This window comes from Syngnathoides biaculeatus, chromosome 3 (assembly GCF_019802595.1).
Source record: "Syngnathoides biaculeatus isolate LvHL_M chromosome 3, ASM1980259v1, whole genome shotgun sequence".
NCBI lineage: Eukaryota > Metazoa > Chordata > Actinopteri > Syngnathiformes > Syngnathidae > Syngnathoides > Syngnathoides biaculeatus.
Genome location: NC_084642.1, coordinates 34,623,838 through 34,647,831, shown reverse-complemented (window position 1 = coordinate 34,647,831; position 23,994 = coordinate 34,623,838). Strand labels below are relative to the sequence as shown.

The following is a 23,994-nucleotide window of genomic DNA, read 5'->3' as shown; positions in this document are numbered from 1 at the left end:
AACAGTCACCTTGGAAACGGTGGTCCTAGCTCTTTTCAGGTCATTGACCAAGTCCTGTCGTGTAGTCCCGGGCTGATTCCTCACCCTTCTAAGGATCATTGAGACCCCACGAGGTGATATCTTGTATGGGGCTCCACTCCAATTGAGATTGACAGTCATGTTTAGCGCCTTCCATTTTCTAACAATTGCTCCAACAGTGGACCTTTTTTCACCAAGCTGGTTGACAATTTCTCCGTAGCCATTTCCAGTAGTGTGGAGTTGTGCAATTTTGTCTCTGGTGTCTTTGGACAGCTCTTTGGTCTTGGCCATGTTAAAAATTTGAGTCTTACTGATTGTCTGGGGTGGACAGGAGTTTTGCAGCTAATGACCATGAACAGGTGCATCTGATTCAGGATAATACATGGATTGGAGGTGGATTTTTAAAGGCGGACTAACATGTCTTTGAGGGTCAGAATTCTATCTGATAGACAGGTGTTCAAATACTTATTTGCAGCTGTATCACACAAATTGTTAAAAAAAAAAAATCATACATTGTGATTTCTGGACTTTTCTTTTTAGATTATCTCTCTCACAGTGGACATGCACCTACAATGAAAATTTCAGACCTGTCCATGATTTCTAAGTGGGAGAACTTGCATTACAGCAGGGTGTCAACTACTTCTTTTCTTCACTATATTCAAATCATTCAGATTAAACCAACATTACATCATGGGATTCAATATAGTATGGTGTTCAAATACTTATTTTCTTCACCGTACAATTTCTAGATGCCTGAAGGTGCGACATTCATCTGTTCAAACAATTATACGCAAGTATAACCACAAAGGCACTGTCCAGCTGTCATACCACTAAGGAAGGAGATGGATTTTGTGTCCCACTGATGATGTTTGGTCGAAGCGAGATGGCCACAGTTAGAGGAAAAATAGGATGGCGGCTTATTAAACTGGGAAAATAAGGTAGAAGCGTCTCTACTTTCCCTCTATTTTTCTATTCGATGAAGGAGAAGTTAACGTCAGGAGATGGAATAGCTTTTTCCACAAATCTCCGTCCCTATTTATCTGCGACTCCATTTGCGTCCATCTCACAGATACTGTGAAAACTCAAGTGAAGAAAACTAAGTTGGAGCTTGCCATTGCAGCAAACATAGCATTGCCAAAAGAGGTGACTTCCCACAACTCTATAATCTGAATTCTTCAATGCTGCCCCAAGGTAAAACTAATTATCACATCCTTCGAAATCTGGACTACTTTTTCCTAAATGCAACCCATTCAATAAAGGAACGTGGTGCCCCTTTTTCGAGACAAATCAAGAAAATTACATTTTCATCCGAACCCATATACACTACATCATCCTTCTAAGTGGATGAACCAAAGAACTCCAAATGCTAGATATTGGTGTCAACGGTCATTCACATTTAAATTGCGAGCTGTGTGGAAGCATTGAACGCATTCACCATGGCAGGGGCGCAACACAGGACAAGTTACGTCACTATCTGCCAATGGATCGTCAAATTCTGGTCCAAGATATCAGTCTCAAGTGTCATCCGATCTTTCACAAAGGCCAGAATTATCACGAGCTCAGTAACTGCACCGAGACTGACTCAGATAACAAGAGGGACCCGAGCATGCTTGATGCTGAACTCGCCAAACTGTTAAACACTAAGGATGAAGAATTTGAGAGATTTGTGGAAGAGGAATGAACTGAAATAGAGAGTGTAACTTTTTCGATTTTATATTACAACTGAACAATGTAGAATTATTTGGAATGTGTTGAATAAAGTTTGCCTTATGACTGACCCGTTCATTGATATTGTGCTACATAATCTGAAAATTAAGTATCACACATCGTGTATACATACATTCATTCAGCTTCCTTTTCGCTTATGCTCACAAGGGTCGTGGGGGTACTGGAGCCTATCCCAGCTATCTTTGGGCAGGAGGGGGTGTACATCCTGCACTGGTTGCCAGCCAATCACAGGGCACGTGTAGACAGACAACAGTCGCATCCCCCAATCAAACCTAAGGGCAATTTACAGTCTCCAGTGAATGGATGTTTTTGGGATGTGAGAGGAAACTGGAGTGCTCAGAGAAAACCCACACAGGCATGGAGAGAAAATTCCAAATGGTTGTAATGGCTATGTTTTTGAAGTGGCTATTTGATTTATTGTCACCTTTATAATTGTTTTTCACTTATAGATAGCTGTCTGGTTTCACGTTGGTTTCATCTGGCTAGTATACATAAATGTAATATTCATAGGAAAAATCAAATCTGAATCTCAGTGTAGAGTGTAGTGAGTGTCATGTTTTTTTTTTTTCACGCGAATAATCAATATATTCAGGCACATTTGTGTAACAAAACATCCCAGTGAGTCATATGTTTGAATTCACTTGCTCAGATAAAAAAGGGTGAGTTCAAACAAAATGTGATATTTTTCTCAGTTGTGTGTGAGATCCAGATAGTAACAACTTAAAATAAAAGTTGAAATGTTGATCTTTTGTCTCATGTTTGTCTTTTTTTTTTTTTTTTATATCAAACCTATATGTTTTCCATCCACCCCAAAAATAAAGGAATTGGACAACCAGTCCCACAGCTTTCAAGGGGTAAGTTACAGATCACAAAGGATGTTGGTTCTCATTTACCTCCCAATCTGACTGGCCAACTCTTTGGCTCGGTTGCAAGTGTCCGCTGATGAGTTTTCACTGGCCATGTAGCAAGTTGTAAAGATACGACCACAGAGCTCCCTTGGCTGCTGAGGAAGGTAGGCGTCATCCCCGACTAACCTGCGGACATCTTCTATGACCTGGTTATCTAAGAGGATGGAAAGATCAGAGGAAAGCAATACTTTATTTCTCTCTATCAGACTGAACTACAAATACATGAATTTAATACTACTACTGAGGGTTTTTTAAAAATTACAAAAATAATTTAATACATATACATACATATTTACAAATTAATTCTGATTGTCTAAAGTAACACAATTAAAAATGCGTGTATCGAAAGAAAATTCACTTACTGCCATTTTCTACAGCCTGGCAGACCAGTACACACATCGAGTACACAATACAGGCAACAGAGGAGCTATCAACACCTCCACTCAAAGGCAACAGAAAGCCAGCCTACAGGCAGAGTAAAATCATCACATACCTGCATAAGTATTATCCCACCACATTGCTTGTGGAAAGTGATTATTTTTAAAATTAATTATAAATAAAATGTTTTTTTTTTTTAAATATTCTTTGGGCTTTCAATCTCACCTGTCCACTCCTCCTTAGGTAGTCCCATAGCCAGCAGGCTGGCCCGAGGCTGAAAATCACAAACAAATGGAGAAGGGTTACTCTGAACAGCTTCATATACCATATGCAAGTGCTGAAAAATATTGTATACCTGATTTCTTCCTCTGGTGTATGCAAGTGCCATGTTATCGGTTGGTAGGTGGGAAGGCAGATGTCATCATTACTGGATAAAGAAAAGTCTACTTTGATCCTATAACATGGTTTGCATTCACTTCCCTGGGAAGAACAAAAAACAACCGTATTATTACATAAGTCAAAGTCCCGTTTGTCTCAGCCTGGAAATTTGTGAAACATTAACTGTACTATTAGGTTGTGTACAACAGATATACACATTTACCCAGACTCCATTGCAGTAGTTCAGACCTTTTTGAAACAATAAAAATAATGACAGTGCAATGGGGGAGAATACTTCAAAGACCTCCTCAATTCCACTGGCACGCCTTCGTATATGGAAACAGAATCTGGATTCTCAGAGGCAGGCTCTCCTATTTCTGTCGTTGAAGTCACCGAGGTTGATAAAAAGTTCCTCAGTGGCAGAGCCCCGGGGATGGATGAGATTTGCCCAGAGTTCCCAAAGGTTCTGGATGTTGTGAGGCTATCCTGGTTGACACACTTCTGCCACATTCCAAGAACTTCGGGGAAGGTACCTCAGGATTGAGAGACTGAGGTCGTGGGGGGGGGGGGGGGGGGGAATCACACTCTTCAGCCTCCCCGGTAAGGCCTGTTCAGGGGTGCTGGAGAGGAGGGTCTGTCGGGAAACTCGTATTCAGGATGAGCAATGTGGTTTTCGTCCTGGCCTTGGAACAGTGGGCCAGCTCTACACCATTGGCAGGGTCCTGCAGGGGGCATAGGAGTTCGCCCAACCAGTTTATATGTGTATTGTGGAGTTAAAGAACGGTTGTTAGAATTTGGCCCACATTGCCAGCAGTAAGTCGGACTCCTTTCCAATGAGTGTTGGACTCCACCAAGGCTGCCCTTTATCACCAATTATTTTCATAATTTATATAGACAGAATCCTCGGCGCAGTTGAGGGATTGAAGGGGTCCGGTTTGGTGGCCTCAGTATTGCATCTCTGCTTTTTACAGATGATGTGGTTCTGTCTGCTTCATTAAGCAGTGCTCCCCAACTCTCATTGGAGCGGTTCGCAGCTGGGATGAGAATCAGTGCCTCCAAATCTGAGACGATAATTCACAGTCGGAAAAGGGTTGCATGGCCACTCGAGGTCAGGGATGAGATCCTGCCACAAGTGTAGGAGTTCAACATTCTTGGGGTGTTGTTTAAAAGTATGGGAAAAATGGAACGCAAGATCGACGGGCAGATCAGTGCAGCATCTGGAGTGATGCAGATTTGTATCAATCCATTGTGGTAAAGAAGGAGCTAAGTCAAAAGCAATGCTCTAAATTTACCGGTCGATCGATGTTCCTCCCTTTACCATGACCGAAAGAACCAGATCCCAGATACAAGCGGCCAAAATTAATTTCCTCTGCAGGGTGTCCAGACTCCCGCTGAGAAATATGGTGAGAAGATCTGTCATCTAAGAGGGGCTCAGAGTCGAGTCGCTGCTCCTCCGCATTGCGAGGAGCCAGATGAGGTGGTTGGACCATCTGACTCGGATGCCTCCCGGATGCCTCCTTGGTGAAGTATTCTGGGCACGTCTTACTGGAATGAGACAGAGGGGACGACCCAGACACGCTGGAGAGACTACATCTCTTGAATGGCCTGGAAACACTTCGGGATCCGCCAGGAAGAACTACATGAAGTGACTGAGGAAAGGGAAGTCTGCACATTACTGCTAGGACTACTCCCTCCGTGACCCAACCTCGGAAAGACGGTAAAAGATGGATGGATGGATGGATGGATGGATGGATGGATGGATTGATGGATGGATGGAGTTGATGGTTTACAAGTTACTTGGCCCATTTCTACCACTAAAGAGTGCCGTTAGCTACTGATCTTTCTATGCCTACACCCTGAAAAAGCATATTATGTTGAAACGCTAAACATTGCAGGAATACACTGTAATTAAAAGGAAACATGATCTAATGTCTTGCAATGTGGACCACAGACTAAACAATGGATCTACACACTGAAACAATATCAAACACGGCAGTGACAAACTGGATGAGCTGACAGCCCATCTGCGTGGTAGAGAATCTTGTGAGGCCACACACACTAGTTTATGATTAACGCCTCTTATTGCAGTGTGGAAAAACTACACAACCTTGTGGGATATATTCCAGCAACCAGAGGCTTTTAGTGGATATACATTAGGTATGAGAATGATGACGTGTGAATGAATTGACCCCTGCGTAGAAATTGCGTAGGCCGCGTCGCTGACCAATCAAAGGCCAGAGATCTGCATAAAACACGCCCCTTTTGGGACCCGTAGTTCCCTCAGACAACATTGCATGGTCCAGTATAGCTTTTGTTAGCGTTTTATCGCGTAATTCGGTTCTTTAACAATAGATATGGTTAAGAGGTGTAGTCACGGACATTATAATAGTGACGACAGGTATCCTGATAGGCTAGTTGGTGGAGTTCAATTTGTACCCTTTCCAAAACCGACGACCAAGTACGAAAAATGTCTTCGATGGATCAAACTTTGTGGAAGACGGCATGATCAACTGAATCCATCTAAAATCAACCGGAACAGAAGACCAAGTACGAAAAATGTCTTCGATGGATCAAACTTTGTGGAAGATCGCATGATCAACTGAATCCATCTAAAATCAACCGGAACAGATATGTTTGCATGAAGGTAAGCCCTACACTTGATTTTCAATACGTCTCATATAAATGAATTAGCAGTTCTTCGCTTGCATAACAGCTACATGTGAATGATTGACACACTTGATCTGTGTTGAGCGATACTTTGCGAGGACCTGACTGCACAAACGTGTCTCTTTGTTGGCAGCTAGCGAGCTAAGCTAAACCGGAATATGTTTGCACGAAGGTAAGCCCTAAATTTGATTTTCAATACAGGTCTCATATAAATAAATTAGCAGTTCTTCACTTGCATAACATAGCTACGTGTGAATGATTGACACACTTGATCTGTGTTGAGCGATATGTTGCGAGGACCTGACTGCACAAACGTGTTTCTTTGTTGGTGGCTAGCGAGCTAAGCTAAACCTGATCAGCGAGTCCTAAAAGCCTTCGACGTGCACCGAGACACCAAGACTGAAGGAAGGATGTTTGAGGACACTGAAGTAGTGATTGTCGTACTCGGTTGGGACTTACGTAGGTTCGGCACTAATTCAAGAATAATTATTGAGGGGAGCGCGTGACGTTACACAAAGAAAACGGGAGAAACAACTCGTAAATCAAGCCTCGCCTTCTTCTTTTCCTTCATACGGCGGTTCACTAACGGCTCACAAGTGTGATAGGTAACACGAAAATAGGAAACTGTCAATGACGAATTCGTCTTTGGGTTATAATATATTATATGGCTTCTCGGTCTTCCTCTGACTCCGGAAAGATCTCGCGCTAATATTGATGGTTTCTCCGTCGATATGCATGGAAATACCATTGAAATACCCCTCGCTGAAATAATTGAAGCCCTGCTGTCTGCTCTACAACGATATTTCACTATTCGGTAAGAATGCGAGTGAAAAATCAGATGGTAAATCGGACAATTTCGCTTTCGAACTTTTCTTCCTGCGACGCCATTTTGTCTAATGTTTGTCTGAGGTTAGCAACAGTGGGGTGACGTGACTTCAGGAGGCGTGGTTAAGTGCCCTGTACGGAGGGGTCAATTTGAATGCCACTTAAATTTAAGCACATTCAGTAGACACGCCTACGTCTCACAGCTGGGAGAACACTTGATTTTTCATAACTTTGAAGCCTCATTATATGTATCGTACTTTAATCGGTCAAATTTGCTAGGTTTGTTAACACTGTCAAAATTATGATATTTTTATTTTAACATTATAGGGACATTAATTGTTTCTTTGAACTGTTCTTTTGCCATGTTGAATTGTGCTAAGTGGATGGAATAATGAAGAAAAAGAAAATACCTTCAAATTCACCTCAAGACAAGTGAAAGTTACAAAGGTCCAAAACAAACTTCCAAACTTGTTTTGGAATGTGTAAGGCAGGCTTCACATTCATCTTAAGCAATAGCCTTTGCTTAAAGCCTTGTCCCCGAACCTACTGAGCTATGCCAAAGAGCAGTTGAAATAAAGCATTAAAAAAAACGTATAATTCCACTCATGCCCATGACGAGTGTATTTTAAGTTGTGAAGCTGTGACCACAAGTGTAGCTTTGGACCTGTACCATTCATAAAGGTTGCTCACCATCTGCAGCTGACATGACTCTCCTCTATAGCAGCGGACATCCTCCAGGTCCAAGGTGGCTGTTATCACCTCCTAAAAAAACAAAACAATGTCAAGTACTTCATTTGATGTTAACTGACATTCTCTCCATATAACATTTGTCATAAAAGTGAAACTTGTAAGGGGATTGGCATAATTTCCTCCAAAATTGCTCTTAAAATGTTCCTTGATCTTAAAGCAGAGTTACAACCACAGAGATATTAATTCAGATATATAGCATAATAAAAGAATCTTTGATTTAAATTAAATAACCAACACAAGGAGTATATGAATGAAGAAGAGGATTTTGCTGGAGAGTGAAGATTGTATTGTTTTGGGTATTTTTTCAATTGTTTTTGAGAATGTGGGCCCGAGAAAGAGAACCTTCTCAACCTTTGTATATTCCACATATCATGGCTTAACCAACAAAGCTACAATACCATACCATAGAGACAGTGATATTTCCATATTTTACTGAACAGAAAAAATGTAAGAATCACAGTGCAGTGTGGGAAAAAGTACTTCATGTGATTGTTTGAATATAATAACTGATTGACCTCCCATTAACAGCAAAAACCTTAATCAAACATTTCCTGTAGTTGTAGCGAGTTAATTAGTAGACATATGGTCTTGCATCCTCCGTGTGTCGGAAAGCAGCCTAAACTACTATTATTCATTACTACAACGGAACTTTGATTTAACATATCAGGGTTGTATGTCAGTTCTATTTTCATGGTAAAAATGTGTTTTTTTTTCATGGGCTAAAACTGGAAAATTATTGTAAACAAATATAAAAAAAAAAGCTTGAAATTGAAAGATTTATCCACGCTGAGTACCTCCGGCAGGGGTTTGAACTTGCTGCTGGTGAAAGAGACAAGCCCACGCGAGAATGCGGGTCAGAGAACTCAACTTTCATTGTCATCACTCAATATTATCATCCATCCATCTATCCATTTTCTGAGCCGCTTATCCTCACGAGGGTCACGAGAGTGCTGGAGCCTATCCCAGGTATTATTGGGCATGAGGCGGGGTACCCTTAACTGGTCGCCAACCAATCGCAGGACAGACAATAGTCAATTCACAATCACACCTAAGGGCAATTTTGAGTCTCCAATTAATGCAAACCCACGCAGGCACGGGGAGAACATCCAAACTACACACAGGCAAGGCTGGGATTTGAACTCCGATCCTCAGGATTGTGAGGCCAATGCTCTAAGAAGTTACACCACCATACTGCCAGTCCTAAACAATATCACACAATCTAAAATAGTACATTTATTTCTAAAGTAAAGCCTTTGTAAAATAAGAAATGAAGAATTGGTCTTATACTATATTGTTTCCACTTGTTAAACAGCACAACGTGTTCACCAGGGAGAGATTACAAAAACAGGAACATGGCTAGAGTGGATATAAAAAGTATACACACCCATGTTCAAATGCCACGTTTTTATGTTGTCAAATAATTTTGACATGGATAACTAATTTTCAAACTTTTTCCATTCTCAATGTGACCTTAAATTTGTCCAAATGAACTGATTTCTTTTATTTCGTCTTTAGAGGACAGGTGCAAATAAACAATTGAAATAAATTTGTATGTGATTGATTTGGACTTTGATGTTTAATTTGTTGCTTTCTTGGTCAGGTCACTACTGCAAACCAGATGTCTATTAACTCATCTTTTACCTGGTTAAATACAGCTTAAACCATTTTTTAATGAGTTGCCTTGTTAGAACTGGCATGGGGCTGGGTTGATCATTCAGAAGTAACAGATCACATTCAAATTCATGTTCAATGGGAGCCTACACACAGCGACCACCATTTCCATTTGTAAGTAAAAATGGGTGGCTCATTATTATATAAATATGTAGATTATTATATTACGCATCCAGTGTATATAGGAAAAATGGCTGTTGGAATTGGTTTTGCTATTCGGTGCTGCATTGCAATGCAGGAGGAACAAAAAATAATTAAGATGGATGAATGATCACTATTTTTATTATTTATTTATGCAACTGTTTTGGGAGAAAGTATGGTTAATATGGTCACTGTGCGCAGTGCCACATGGGAGCACAGTGAAACAATGTTTGGCACTGTCGCAAAGCAAAATCTTTCTGAGTTTTTTCTGTTTCTGTTGGGAATTTTATGTTTTCCCCTGTGGTAAGAATTTCTCCATAGATTACAGCACCATCATCTTCAGTATTTGGCTAATTACTGTAATCGATACGATTACCCCCACTGAATGTGAACATGAGCTTGAAAGTTGTATGCCGCGGTGTGTCAGCCTCCTGGGGGGGAGGGATGTCATAATGGTTTTTGTTCAAGTTCAGCAGCAAAATCTGATAATAGGACCAGATCTCAATACATAGTCATGACTTTGAATTTCCAGACTTACCACGTCATTCAAGGAAAACTGTGCTCCATGTGCCACTATGTCCCCGTTGACGGCCACCATGGCACAAGCATCGTAATACAGTCGGTCTCCATCACACCCCTTCTGATTTGCATACAGGTAGATCCCTCCACTCTGAAAGCATCCCCAAAGTACAAATATTGCTGAATACAAGAGTGGATAAATCCTACATTCCGATCTTGAATTTGGCAGTTATTAAATACAGTTCATCTTGTAGTTCACAGTATTTACAGCACATCTTGACAAGAGATACAGTTCAGTAAAGAGGATTATTTGTAATGAAACGACCAAAATATCAATAATTGAAATCATCTTATTTTGAGAGTAGGTCTTGTTTCCAGCAACTGCTCACACTACCCTCTCTACTAGAGAGTGAGCTCTAGCTTTAGCTTTAGCCCTGAGTCATAAAGCTACAATTACCATCCTTCCATCATCTGAGCCACTTATCCTCACAAGTGTCGCAGGCGTGCTGAAAGCTCTCCCAGCTGTCTTCGGGCAGAAGCCGCCAAAGGCGGGCCGTGAGCTCCGGTGGCGGGCCACGAGCCGAGATTCGACGTCCGGGGAGGCCGTTAGCCAAGCTTCGTTGGCGGCAGAGGCCTTTAGCCGAGCTTTGGTGGCAGCGGAGGCCGTTAGCCTACCTTCGGTGTCCGGGGCTAAAGGCCTCCGCCGCCCGGAAGCTCGGCTCGCGGCCCGTGGCCGGAGCTCGCTCGTCAAACTCCACGTCATTCCCGTCCGAAGAACCATCCGCGGCTACCGGCCCAGAGCTCCTGGGGGGCTTTGTTTATGCACTTATGTCGCGCATAGGCCTCCAAGTAGTAAGACTCCGCGTCATTCCACCCGAAGAACCATCTAAATATTCAACATTATACTGTTAAATCAGTATGGAAGTATTCCTGCGTCTTCCCGATCAACCGATACTGCTATTTCTTCATCAGATGAGGATAAATACGAGAAATCGGCGCTGGGCATAAATGGTGTCCCATGTAATTGAGCCTTTGTTTTGGCACGCTACACATCACATCCGCGCACGAAGGTCATGTGACTCTTGAAAATGGCAGCACCCCTGAAAATTCGTAATTGTCGATAACAATTTTCTCAAAACACTTTTAAATGACAGAAGATTTAACATCACGTTGTCAAAAGGGTGCACATAATGTGACCTATTGGATTCACTGTTCATGCAAAGCACTGGATTTCCCCTTTAAGCTGCTACCAGTTTGGGGACCGGAAGCAAAAGCCAATACCGCTCTGTATTCTTTTTACTCACTAGTTTCTTACGAAAATCTATAAATGCTCTGCTTTGCTTTATAGTACAACCGCAAAAGGGCAACACGCCAATCAGTGTTAACCGGCGCCAGTGACAGAGCGTCACAATACGGTGAAACATGCTTTTGGAATGTAAACCCCGTCAAAGAAAAGTGGCACCCTCTGCCACCACCTGGGCGGGTCTTCTGGCAGACTGACAGCTTGGTGAGAACTTGTGAATTTATGGCTGGAATGGATTTATGGCATTTCAATGCATTTCCATAGGAAAAAACCTTCTGAGTCATGGTACTCTGTATCTGAGCCAGATGTAAATAATCGAAAATGTGAAATGTCAACTGTTTGTTTCATATTTATGTTTTGTCACATTAAATCTTAATGTTCTTCCAGTGCTATACCTTGGTGGTGGCTGACTTGATCAAGCTGAGCCTTTGGTCTGCTTTACGCAGCTCATGGTGGCTTGCAGAGGAATTTGTGAAGATTTCAACACCATCAAGACCCATCTGACTATGAGGACTAAATAAAAGAGTCATTCATGAAGGAGAGAGTGATCTAAAGTTCTTGTTGCTTCTACATTTTGAGATGACTAATTAGTGGCAAAAAATCTGTTACTTTACCTAATGGGGTGCCATAACTCTTCGCACATCTCTGTACCAATACAGGTATCCATGGTGGAGAGCACACAGTCTCCAAATGGGACCGTGTCCTGATGAGTAGAGGCAGAAATTTCCACTGTACTAACCATACAAAATCATGTCAACGCTTTATAAAGGTGATCATTTATTTACCTGCCCTGTGACCTGTTGGATCATTCTTGGTAGGAAGTATTCCTCTACTGTCCTTTAAGATATAAAAGAAAAAAAGGCAACATTATGTTTTTCAAAGCTGAAATATGTTACACTGACATTTTATACTTGAGTCTCCACCTATACTTCCTCCTACAGTCCAAAATACCATGTTTATGAAAGACTACTATGACCCCAACCCAGCTCACTGGAACATAGGGAATCTTAGATATGCGCCTGTTTCCAATGTCGTTGTTGTAGTTCGCAACAATTACTTTGCGATGGTCTTCAAAGCTCTCTGCTCTTCCCCATTATAAGATGTGTCTTGACTCACACTTTGGCAGTGAGACGTTTTGCAGGCCAGCAAATATTAGTGAACCAGCTGATATTCATTTGCACTGACAAGGGGCTAGATTGCAGTTTGATTATTGACTTTTTTTATGTGTTGTCTTGGCTTTCCATGCCATTTTGCACCTCCTTTTCTTCACGTGTTTAACTGGGTTGTTCATAACAGCTGTTGAATTTTCCACTTCAATTGCATCTTAAAAAGTAGAGCATAAGGACGAAGGAACAGGAAGGAGTGAGAAAAATGGTGACGTGCTAAATACTTATTTCAGATGCAGTGTATATATAGCCATCCATCCATCCATCCATTTTCTGTATGGCTTATCCTCGCTTGATCGCAGAGCACATACAAACAAACAACCATTCATACTCAAATTCACACTTACAGGCAATTTAGAGTCTTTAATCAACCAATCATGCATGTTTTGGGGATGCGGGAGGAAATTGGAGTGCCAGGAGAAAAACCATACAGGCACGGTGAGAACATGCATACTCCAGATGTGTCACGCTCCTGGCATCTTGCCCAGGCTGGGCGTGGCCAGCCAATTAGTCGGCACACACCTGCACCTTGTTTTGGCTGATTACGCCCGGTACTTATAGGACCCGGTGACGATTGGTCCTCCGCCAGATCGTTGAGGTTCATGCCCCGATCCAGCATTCTCGTATCCCTGATCGTCAACCCGTGTGTACCGACCTTCGCCTTTTCTCCGACCGACCTCGTAAGCCTGACTCCTTTGACACTTCTGCCTTCCTTGATCGTTCTCCTGTGTACCGACTCCTGCCTGCCCGCTGACCTGCTCTCTACGCCCGACATCGCAAGCACCGCTGCTGCACTTGACTGACTGCCCGATCCCCGACCATTGAATAATAAACGCTTTTCCCGAATTACCTCTGCGTCTCCCGTGACCTCCTGCATTTGGGTCCTACCTCCGTTCCGATGGGTCGTGACAGAATGATCTGGCCAAGACAGGACCCAGCAGGAAAGACCCGGCGTCGCCGGGACCAACGCAAGGTAGACCGACTGCCGGAGGACCAAGCCTGTCCGATCCGGGTGGGCTCCATGACGTCCTCGGCTTCCGTGTCATACGCTCCGCCGGCGAGCTACGAATATGTCCCGACCACGACCCGTCCAGCACCTCATATTCCTTTGAACTCTGATTTTTCGCACTTTGATGAGGACCTTGATTTGTATGACTGGCTGTCTGACTACTACTCAGATTATTTCAATTACGAATCTCTTCGCCCCATCTTCAATCCCAGTCAGTTTGTTTCACCTACCCGCGTCTCCAGCTCTGGAGTGTCTTCGCCCGGTAGGTGCGAGTTCCCCAATCCGTTTGTGGGAACCCACTTGGCCATCTAACCGGGACCTCCGCGTGGCGGCCAGAGGAGACGTCCAGGCCGGGCGCTCCCTTGTGCCTCCCGCGGCGCGGCAACTAAGACACCGTCCTCCCAGTCCTCGCCGGCAACGGTGAAACCGGCAGACCCGCAGCTGATGGCGAAGCTTCCAGCCCAGAGGGAGGAGGGGCCGCCAAATCACAATGCGTTCTGCCGCAAAATGCGGGCGGAGATAGAGCGGCAGAGCGCCGAATTGGCGGCTCTCACGGCCCAGGTCCAGCAAGGATGAGACAACCAGCCAAGCTACGCTGACGTCGCAACTGCGACGGACTCATCACTGACTTTTGCTCACGCGGCAGTGGCAACGGATCCGCTAACAAGCCAAGCGAACGTTGCAGTGGGAACGGATCAGCCACCTCGACACGCCTACGTTGCAGTTTCGACTGACTCTCTGCCTACTCTCGTTCACGTCGCCGTGGAAACGGATCTGCCACCGCACCACGCCCACGTTGCTGTATCAACGAATGCACTGCAATCTAAAGTGACAGTGGGAACAGACCCGCCGCCTTGCCTAGCACACATCGCGGTTTTGACAGACGCGCTGGTGACCGATTCTCGTGTCACGGCATCCATCGACTCCTCCCACAACCGAGCCCACATTGCGCCTGGCAGCAGATTCATCACCGCGTCACACTCACGTCGCGGTGGCGACAGGCTTCCGGGCGGCCGTTGAGGAACAGGGATGGGATTTACAATTGAAGATGGTCCTGCAAGAGCCTCCGCAACGTGTTTTTCTCAAGAACAGGATTCAGAAACGTAGTGCAGAGGATTTGAGTCAGAGGATGGAGGGAATTCCAATAAAGATGAGGCGAGCAATTTTCCTCTTGTTAAGAGGGGGAAGACCTTATCATCCCAGTTGCTCCAGGCTATCCCCAATGATGCTGTAGCGCCAAGGCAAACAGCACGGGAGCAACAATGCAGCGGTGTGCCACCTGTGGGGGTTCCGCAGCCGCCTCACGCTCCCGTCCAGGAGGTGGTGATGACGCCACCGCCTTCTCATGTTCCCGTCCAGGAGGAGGTGGCGATGGCACCGCGGCCTTGTCACGTTCCCGTCCAAGAGGAGGTGGCGATGGCCACCAGACTGGGGTTGGGGGGGGGGGGGGGGGTTGCCCGCCTCCGGACCCCCTTCCACGCTCCTGGATTTGTTAATTTTTGTCTGTGTTTCTTTCCTAACCTCATCAAGCAGAAGGAACTGGCGATCCCGGAGAAAACCCACGCAGGCACGGGGAGAACATGCAAACCACACAGTGAGGGCTGGGATTGAATACAGATCCTCAGCACAGTGAGGCCAACGCTTTCCAGCTGCTCCACCGTGCCACCATTTGTACACATTATTATCTTGTTTTTCGAGTTGAGAATAGTCAAACGATTTGTGGGAATAAAATATTTTTTGCTAAGAGCGATATGTACCTCTATCATTCAACCATGTGCTAAAATTTTTCAGAAAAAAAAACATACTTCTGCAACTTGTCTTTTCACAAAAGCTCTTCGCAGTTTTGGTACTTTCGGGGGTTGGGGGGGGCTGAGCTTGTTGAAGAGTGTCCGGGTTCAGTGGCCGATCCAACTTCACGTTTTGTGCCTTTAGCAACAACGATCTGTTCAGGTGTTGGAATTGGCTGTATGGTAGGCACTTAGTTTTAACATTGAAAACCCATCTCAGACATGAGTAAAGGTGTCCGGGGTGAAATTTTCACTGCATATGACAGACTGTTGACCAGGGAATTCTAGAAACGAATGGATTTTTCTCCGGTGTAAATACGAAAGGCTCCAGGCTAATGCTCGCCCCGCAACAAGATGTTTACCTGTCGTGACGTCAGAGGTCAGCCACATGAAAGGAGGCATTTTTCCAGACACAGGAAACTAGGTCAAAGTTTGCGGACTTTAATTCATAAACGCTTATATGTTTTGGTAAAAACATCGATAAGGTTATGTATTTTATGGTACAGTTGAAAATATATTTTCATATAAATAAGATAATTTGCGTTAGAAATTAGACATTCCATACACTTTAAGTACTGCATTGTAAGGCACAACATGTATACTTGTACTGTGTTTGTGTCAGACATTTGAAAAAAAACAGGATTAACCAAAACATAACCGTGAAGAAAATAATGATTATCACGGGTCAACGGTGCAGGAGCAGACCCAAATGTAGGACTCCAAGACAAGGGCATGATGTTTGGCATAGTTTTATTTTCGGAAACAGTTCGCAGAAATTCCGATGTTGAGGTTCTCGCTCGGAGTGAGCAGGTTGGATAGGATTAGAAATGAGCTGATTAGAGGGACAGCCAAAGTTGGATGTTTTGGAGACAAGGTTTGAAAGAGGAGACTTCGATGGTTTGGACATGTCCAGAGGCGAGAGAGTGAGTATATTGGTAGAAGGGTGCTGAGAATGGAGGCCAGACAAAGGAGCAAGAGGAAGACCAAAGAAAAGGTTGATGGATGTGGTGAGGGAGGACATGAAGACTGTGGGTGTTAGTGAGGAAGATGTACGTGATAGGCTTAGATGGAAAAAGATGACACGCTGTGGCTTACATGGAAAAAGATGACACGCTGTGGTGACCCCAAATCAGGACAACCCGAAAGTAAAAGAAGAAGAAGCTTAGCCCTGCAAGGCTTCTCTTTTCTTTGAAAATTACTCTTTGTCCGACTCGAGCACAGGTGTCAAACACAAGGTCTGAGGGCTTGATCCACTCCCGTGAGGCCAAGTCCCCACAAATTTAAAACATACATTATAATTGCCCCAAAGGGCTTGGTTAGTGAAATGTTATCATTCAGGGCGAAGTACAAGGTCATCGTATTATGCAAATAATAGTAGTATTTGGGACCGATCAAAGTCACACAACCACAATTTTGAAAGCACTATTTGAAGAAAGTTCCGGTAAGCACCTGTTAACTTTGACTGATTGGGGTTGTGAAATATACTTAGCAATAACATTCTCAGATAAAAACATTGTATCATAAAGTGCTACAACTACTCATACATTTTAGCCTTGAAAGCTTCATGTTTACCAACCGAGACTTTGTCCAGGGTGAGAACCAGCGCACCTCTCTGTAGATGCCATGGTTGGCCATCAGCATTTTTGGGCGGATAAGTAGGATTTGTCTAGTGGGAGGAAGAACAAATCAGTTAATTCATTAGTTGATTAATCTAGATTTTCATCCAATTTCGTTTAGTAAGGAATGTGACAACCCTCAACCAACAAACATAGGGATAGTGTCTTCAATTTAAGTTAGAAAGTCTCTTTTAAAGGAATTGTGATCTGCTTTCATAAATCTTGTGACAAGATGCCTACAGTAGCCTAAGCATTTGCAACACACCTCAATCTGCATCCTGAGGGCATTCGATACATCACAGCTGGACTGACCTTTCACCTCTTATCCAAGCTGGCTTTAACACTTTATGCACAAGTTGCACTAGTTCGGAGCGCACTAGCCTGGGTTTTGGTGTGGAAAGGTCAAAGCTCCATCAAGAGTGATAAACATAATCAGAATGTCACCACACAAAAATTGTAAGTAGTAAAGTTGTAAACTTGATAGAGAAAAAGCTTTTGATGAAATCAATAAATACTTAAACTCAACAAATAATTGAAAGCCATTACAAATGAGTTGAACAATACATTATTTTTAGCCCTCAAAATTATTTTTAAAAAGTCGATATACTGCTAATGAGCATTTTCTCCCGCACCCCAAAAAAATGGGGTTAGTTTCCTCAAAATACATACATACATATATATATATATATATATACACATATATATATATATATATATATATATATATATATATATATATATATATATATATATATATATATATATATATATATATTTAAATCAGGGGTCGGGAACCTATGCTCGCGAGCCATATCTGGCTCTTTTGATGCTGCATATGGCTCGCAGAGCCCTATCACTACATACTGTACAAGTCATTTCAGTCACGTCTGCAACGCAAATGAGCAGAGACAGTTTGTCCTAGTGGAGTTGGCGTAGTTCAGTATAGCAATCGGTGTGTGCAGGCGCAAAAGGGTCCAGCGCGGTGCAGGTAGCAACAGCTAATTGTGCAAACGATCGCGCAAAGAAAAAAGATGGGGAGTTCTACAATTTTTAGCAGGACTGGACAGCCATTCACAGATGGAGGGGTATGCCAAAGCATTTGTGCCTGATGTTTCCAATGAACTTTATGACAAATTTTCGCATAAAGACAAGATAATCAAGAACTGTTCACCATGGCAATTGTTCACGATCAACAAATGGAAGTCTCTACGCCTCCATGAAGCTTAATCTAACGACGTGTGAAAGACTATAAAGCCATCAGCAAAACCATGCGGCACCATAAGTCACATTAATGGTAAAAAGTGCTTCTGTCATAATTGGTTAGCAACATGATAATGTTATTTAAAAGAATTCAGAGACTTATTGTACTCTAAAAGTTTTGGTTCTACATAAATGCTCAAATACACCTGTATTTAGTGTTTAAAATATTGCATGGCTCTTTTGAAATTACACTTTGGCATATACGGCTCTCTCAGCCTCAAAGGTTCCCGACCCCTGTTTTAAATTTATATTTGAAAGCCAAAAAACAAAAAAAAAATGCAAATAGGTATGCCTTTGGGTGCCAAACCTCAAAATTGCAGAGGCCCGATGTTGGCTGAAAGACTGTAAACCAATTGTCAGCAGCAAATTCTTGAAAAGTTGCAGATCAAAACCCAGACAACTCTTAATATTTAGTATTTAGGTATTAATATCTTTGTCAGAGATAATCGAGCTGAATCACATCCTTCTTCTAGAGTTTGTGCCGACTTGAAACCAAACCATATCGCTTCTGGAACAAATACAGCAGCTTCGGTAAAAAATACAATTTTAGCTCAGCCATGTATATCATTGAAAAACCCACATTACACTAGATTTTGTATATATTTAATAATATATTTCTTGTATTAGAATCAGTCCGTCAAAAATGCCAACCTATACAAATTCACACCCAGAACAATTTATCCAAATTTGTCAGTTTACATTTTTTTTCTAGTAAGTAACAATCCCGCAGGGCAGTTATTTCAGTATATTATTTGAAACGATTGTTAACTCAACTATTCAAAGTTGCGAACACACAAACACATGTGGATAGCCTACACATTCTTTCATGAATCCACAGAAAATGCAGCACACTGCATGCTCAGAGGGCTTCAGATTGAAATTCCGAATGAACCCCAAGTGTAAAAGATTTCGACATGCCATCGTCAAATATATGTCATGGATTAATTAGCCTTCATTGATTCTGTTTTGAACTGTAAGGGTGGGGAAGTAAGTCTATTAAATCAGATGGATCATATTACAGAAAGTACAAATTAAAACTCGGGACCCTATTGCAACTGAAACAGCAATTTCCTTATTGTGGCACTGATAAAGGTAATTCTATCTTACAAATATTAATATTATACTTTTAAACTTGAACCCATACATGTGATGTATGTAGTGAAATACTGATTAATTTATGGCTCACATGGTGTTCTGTGTGTCAGTGTTATTTTATATCTCCAGACATATTAATTTGCCTGTTATTTTGTCATTCAAAGTTGGTTACTCTCTCTCTGTGACAAGTGTAGTATATCACCGAATCACTTATTTCAGTTTATTGACCCCGTGTCATGGTAACTTCGCAGTTGGCATGGTTTCTTTCTTATGTTCATTACTCCTCATTTTTTAGTTGTTTTGTTTAGAGCGTTTATTTCATTACCTGCATTTAAAGGTCCCCTATTTTCGCTATTTGTGCGCCCGTAGTGTGACTCTCTAACATGGACTCAGTATAAAAGTCTCAATTTCATTTCAAGAAACACATTAGTTTTGTCACGAGTGTCCAGAAAAGGCCCCTCTGAAACCCACATCTGTTTGACCCAGTTTTGTCTGCACTTTGCGAAGACCGCCTCTTTCCATATAGAAGACCTAACCCTCACTACTTGTGAGAGGACACCTAGTTTATGTTAATAGTGCTGGCTCAGGTGCGGAGAGGTAGGCAAAGATCTTCGCTAGTGACATGGATAAATGGAGGAATTAAAATTACACTACCTGATTTCGAACACGACCGATTTTAATTCATAATTACATGTTTACTGAGGCACCATAGATCCGGTAATATGTCTCAAATGCTTGAAAAAGTATATGGTAAAATATGGTACCTTTCAGAAATTTCAGAAACTGTATTGAACGCAACAAGTTTTCAAAGTTACCTGTTGAGAAAAATCACCCGGCAGTTGTAGCGTACGTTGCGATGCATGACGGGCCTGTGGGGAATATAACACAACAATAAAATACAAGGACTGTAATTTTAATATGGGACAAATTTCCTGTTTCATTTAAAATTGAAGTTCACAATTTTACAAAAAAAAAAAATATTATAATTGCATTTGGAGCTAAAAAAAATTTAAATCCCCAAAACAGGCCTGGATAAACCGTTATCAAGCATTTTCTGGATTACACCCTCTTTTTTGGGGGGTGTGTGTGCGAATCAAACGAGAGGCCTAAAATAGGCCACTAGAGGGTGATTTTATTCCCCAGATCATGTTTATCATGTACTACAGTCAGGTTATAATAATGACAATTTAAACTGAAAAGGAAATGCTCACTCTTCAGAAAAGTTTGCCTTGTATGATTTTCATTGCAACAGTGTCAAATTACAATACAAGGAAAATAAGTGGGGGAAGTTAGGAATGGTACAGTGATGCACACACCAGATTTCGCTGCGGGCAACGTGGGATTGATTGCCGCGCAGTGATGGTGTCAATATATGCCATGCAACTGACTGGAGACCAGTTCAGGCTGTAGTTCACCTTTCGCCTGAAGCTAGCTGGGATAGGCTCCAGCACTCTTGCAACCCTTGTGAGGATAAGCAGTTTGGAAAATGGATGGATGGATGGATGGATGGATGGATGGATGGATGGATGGATGGAAAATAAGTCACATGAAACAGCATCACCTGACCTCTGAAGTGATTTATTGCAGCAGAACAACACAGCAATCCCTTCACGGAACTCTTGAGTATTCACACCAGGAAAATGTCTTGGGCAATTTGTTTGGTCCAGAACAACAGGAGACTTTATTTTCATCGTTCAGCGTACTTTGGGGTATTGAACATTTTGAAGCAAGCAAACTACAATTTGAGGCAGCCAACCGGAGTTGTGGGCGTAAGGTGGCTGTCATGGCGGCAGCAATCCCCGAACCAGTTGATGGATACCAACGGTGAGGGATGCTGCCAAGCTGAAGAACGAGTTCTATTCGGCATTTTTGGCCTGTGGGACACCTCATGGGAACCTTATGGGCTGGCTAAGCGCAATGCAGCATTGGTGATCGCTGAAGCAAAAAGTTGGGCATGTGTGGAGTTCGGTGACACCATGGAGAAATACTTCCAGACAACTTTGAGGAAAATCTGGCCCACCATTTGGCGTCCCAGGAGAGGAAGCAGTATACTGTCGACAATGTGTATAGTGTATCCTGTGGGGTGTGCTTCGGGAGTATGGGGTTCCAAACCCACTTATACGGCCTGTTCGGTCACTTTACGACCAATGTCAGAGTTTGGTCCGGATTACCGGCAGTAATTCAGACTCGTTTCCCGTCAAAGTTGGACAACACCAAGGCTGTCCTTTGTCACCGATTCTATTTATAACGTTTAAGGACCAAATTTCTAGCCTCAGCCTAGGCGTAGAAAGGGTCCAGGTTGGTGGCCTCAGTATTGCATCTTTGCTTTTTGCAGATGATGTGGTTCTGTTGGATTCATCAAGCCGTGATCTCCAACTCTCATTGGAGCGGTTCGCATCGGAGTGTGACGAGGCTGGGGTGAGAAGCAGCACCTCCAAATCTAAGACCATGGTCCTCTGTCATACAACGGTGGCGTGCTCTCTCCAGGTCAGGGATGAATTTAAGTATCTTTGGGTCTTGTTCACAAGTGAGGGAAGAATGGAGTGGGAGATCAACAGGTGAATCGGTGGAGCATCTGCAGTGATGCGGACTTTGTATCAGTGTGTTGTGATAAAGATGAAGCTAAGTCGAAAGGCGAGGCTCTCAATTTACCCGTCAATTTATGTTCCTACCCTCATCTATGGTCACGAGCTGTGGGTCATTACTGAAAGAACAAGATCCTGGATGCAAGCGGACGAAATTAGTTTTCCTCTGCATGGGCCTTAGAGATACAGGGTGAGAAGGTTGACCATCCAGGATGGGCTCAGATTAAAGCCGCTGCTCCTCCCTCCAAAAGTGTCGTGTTTATATGTACCCTATGTTCTGTTTAGCAAGACTATGTCTTGTTTTCAAAGAAAACCATCAAAAAGTTAATTACAAAAAATAAATCTGTCAAGCACTGGAAAAAGAAGACAGCTAACATTAGTGTTAGTGGTTACAGCAAAAGTAAATGGGCGTGGATGGGGGGAGACTTTAAACAGAAATTGACTGGCATTAAATGTGGAAGGCACAATATTCAACTTGTAAGTAAAATTGGGATGGTAAACTATCATTTTTTTTTTATTGAAGGAATCTTAACAACTGAGGAAAAAATGGACACTGATCATTCACACAAATCTTTTGGGATGCTCGTTTCTTTTGAGAGTCAATATGTTTGTAATTTGACACTTGGGAATTTCAAACTGATTCTTTGATATTTGTGCCACCTACAGTTGTTGTGACAAAGCTTGAAATCAGTGTCTACACTAAAGCCTGAAAAAGAAGCAGATAGTGACAGAAATGACCAATATTTTTGCTGTATGGTGCTGAGAGTCATACACCATTTTACTATCATACAAGGCAAACTTGTCTGAATAGTGATGTTCCTTGCGTTCTTCTAGTTCAACATTTGTTTTTCTTTTTTTGCCGGCAAATACTTACATTCCCACATCACAGATAATGTCCAAAGTGATGGGAGTTTCTAGAAGCTTCTTGAGAACTTCAAAGCAGTGTAGCAATGTATCCGATTCATGAAAGTGGTCTGCACAACCATACCCACTAGAAAAATAAGGATGACAAGAAAGTTGTCAGCTGATATATAGAAAGAAAGGTAAGGCAAAGAAATTGATCCATGTTTTTGTTGAGGCATTCAAGGAACATTGAACACTGACACATTAATATGGAGAATACATATACAGTAACTAGAGCTGTGCGATACAACAATATACTGAGGAACCTTAATTTAACCGAACACAATTTAATGTATATCGGATGTAACAGACAAAAGAGTGTCCAAAAATAGTGTCCAGTTAACGCTAGCCATCGTTTGTCTGTTACTTCCAAAATTTTGCCTATTTTTGTCTACTACCGTTGTGGCACAATCAAAAGGCAGTTAAGTGGAACATGTCGTGGATTTCCAAATTGTTGCCAATTTTGTTTTGTTTTTTGTACTTTAGGTTTTTTTTCCACCCTCTTGAAGTTCACCATTATATGTATCATTTCAAGCCTCTTTTTTTTTATTTTTGAAAAGTCAAATAGTTCTAGTCCGATGAATAGCCACAGAGTTATGGGAACTTCCAAAACAAAGTTAGAAAGAACTTCCATCCATTTTTTTAGTGAGGGACCAGACACTGCTGGAGCCTATCCCAGCAGGGAACGGGCAGGAGGCGGGGTACACCCTGAACTGATTTCCAGCCAATGGCAGGGTACATCGAGACAAACAGCCGCACTCACACCTAGGGGCAATTTAGAGTGTTCAACTAATGTTGCATGTTTTTGGGATGTGGGAGGAAACCGGAATGTCCAGAGAAAACCCACCCAGGCACGGGGAGAACATCTAAACTCCATACAGGCAGGGCCAGGATCGATCCCAGGACCTCAGAACTGTGAGGCCAACGCTTTCCAGCTGATCCACCGTGCCGCCTAGAAAGAATTTGTTGAAGAGAGATTATGCCACTGATCCCATCGGAAGCCGTCACATTATCATGATGGTGGGGTTTGTTTGTCCCAATGATCCTAGGAGCTACGTAGTCAGGGGCTTCACGCCCCTGCTAGGTTCACCCATGCCAAACAAGTCCTAGGTGAAGGACCAGACAAAGCACGGCTATAAGACTCCTATGATGAAAAATAAAAATAGATCAAGGTTTCCCTTGCCAGGACACAGGTCACCGGGGCCCTATTCTGGACCCAGGCCTGGTGGAAAGGCTCAAAGGCGACTACCTGGAGGCCGGGCCTGCACCCATGGGTCCCAGCCAGGC

At 42.8% G+C, this 23,994-nt stretch overlaps 1 protein-coding gene across 2 annotated transcripts in view; it reads right to left on the bottom strand.

The window, feature by feature from the left end:
- The window catches only part of nadsyn1 (NAD synthetase 1), a 41,115-nt gene that overhangs the window by 13,393 nt on the left and 3,728 nt on the right, over positions 1-23,994 (bottom strand). Inside the window, exons 2-14 of one of the 2 annotated variants that reach the window (XM_061815544.1) lie at positions 23,555-23,659; positions 22,679-22,795; positions 20,035-20,088; positions 16,825-16,914; positions 12,072-12,123; positions 11,901-11,989; positions 11,682-11,799; positions 10,003-10,134; positions 7,593-7,664; positions 3,388-3,512; positions 3,258-3,306; positions 3,017-3,119; positions 2,640-2,808 (exon numbers count right to left, since the gene is read on the bottom strand). In XM_061815544.1, the coding sequence (XP_061671528.1) occupies positions 2,640-2,808; positions 3,017-3,119; positions 3,258-3,306; positions 3,388-3,512; positions 7,593-7,664; positions 10,003-10,134; positions 11,682-11,799; positions 11,901-11,989; positions 12,072-12,123; positions 16,825-16,914; positions 20,035-20,088; positions 22,679-22,795; positions 23,555-23,659 (1,275 nt within the window). The remainder of the gene's footprint in view (positions 1-2,639; positions 2,809-3,016; positions 3,120-3,257; positions 3,307-3,387; positions 3,513-7,592; positions 7,665-10,002; positions 10,135-11,681; positions 11,800-11,900; positions 11,990-12,071; positions 12,124-16,824; positions 16,915-20,034; positions 20,089-22,678; positions 22,796-23,554; positions 23,660-23,994) is intronic. The other variant, XM_061815545.1, reaches the window with a different exon arrangement.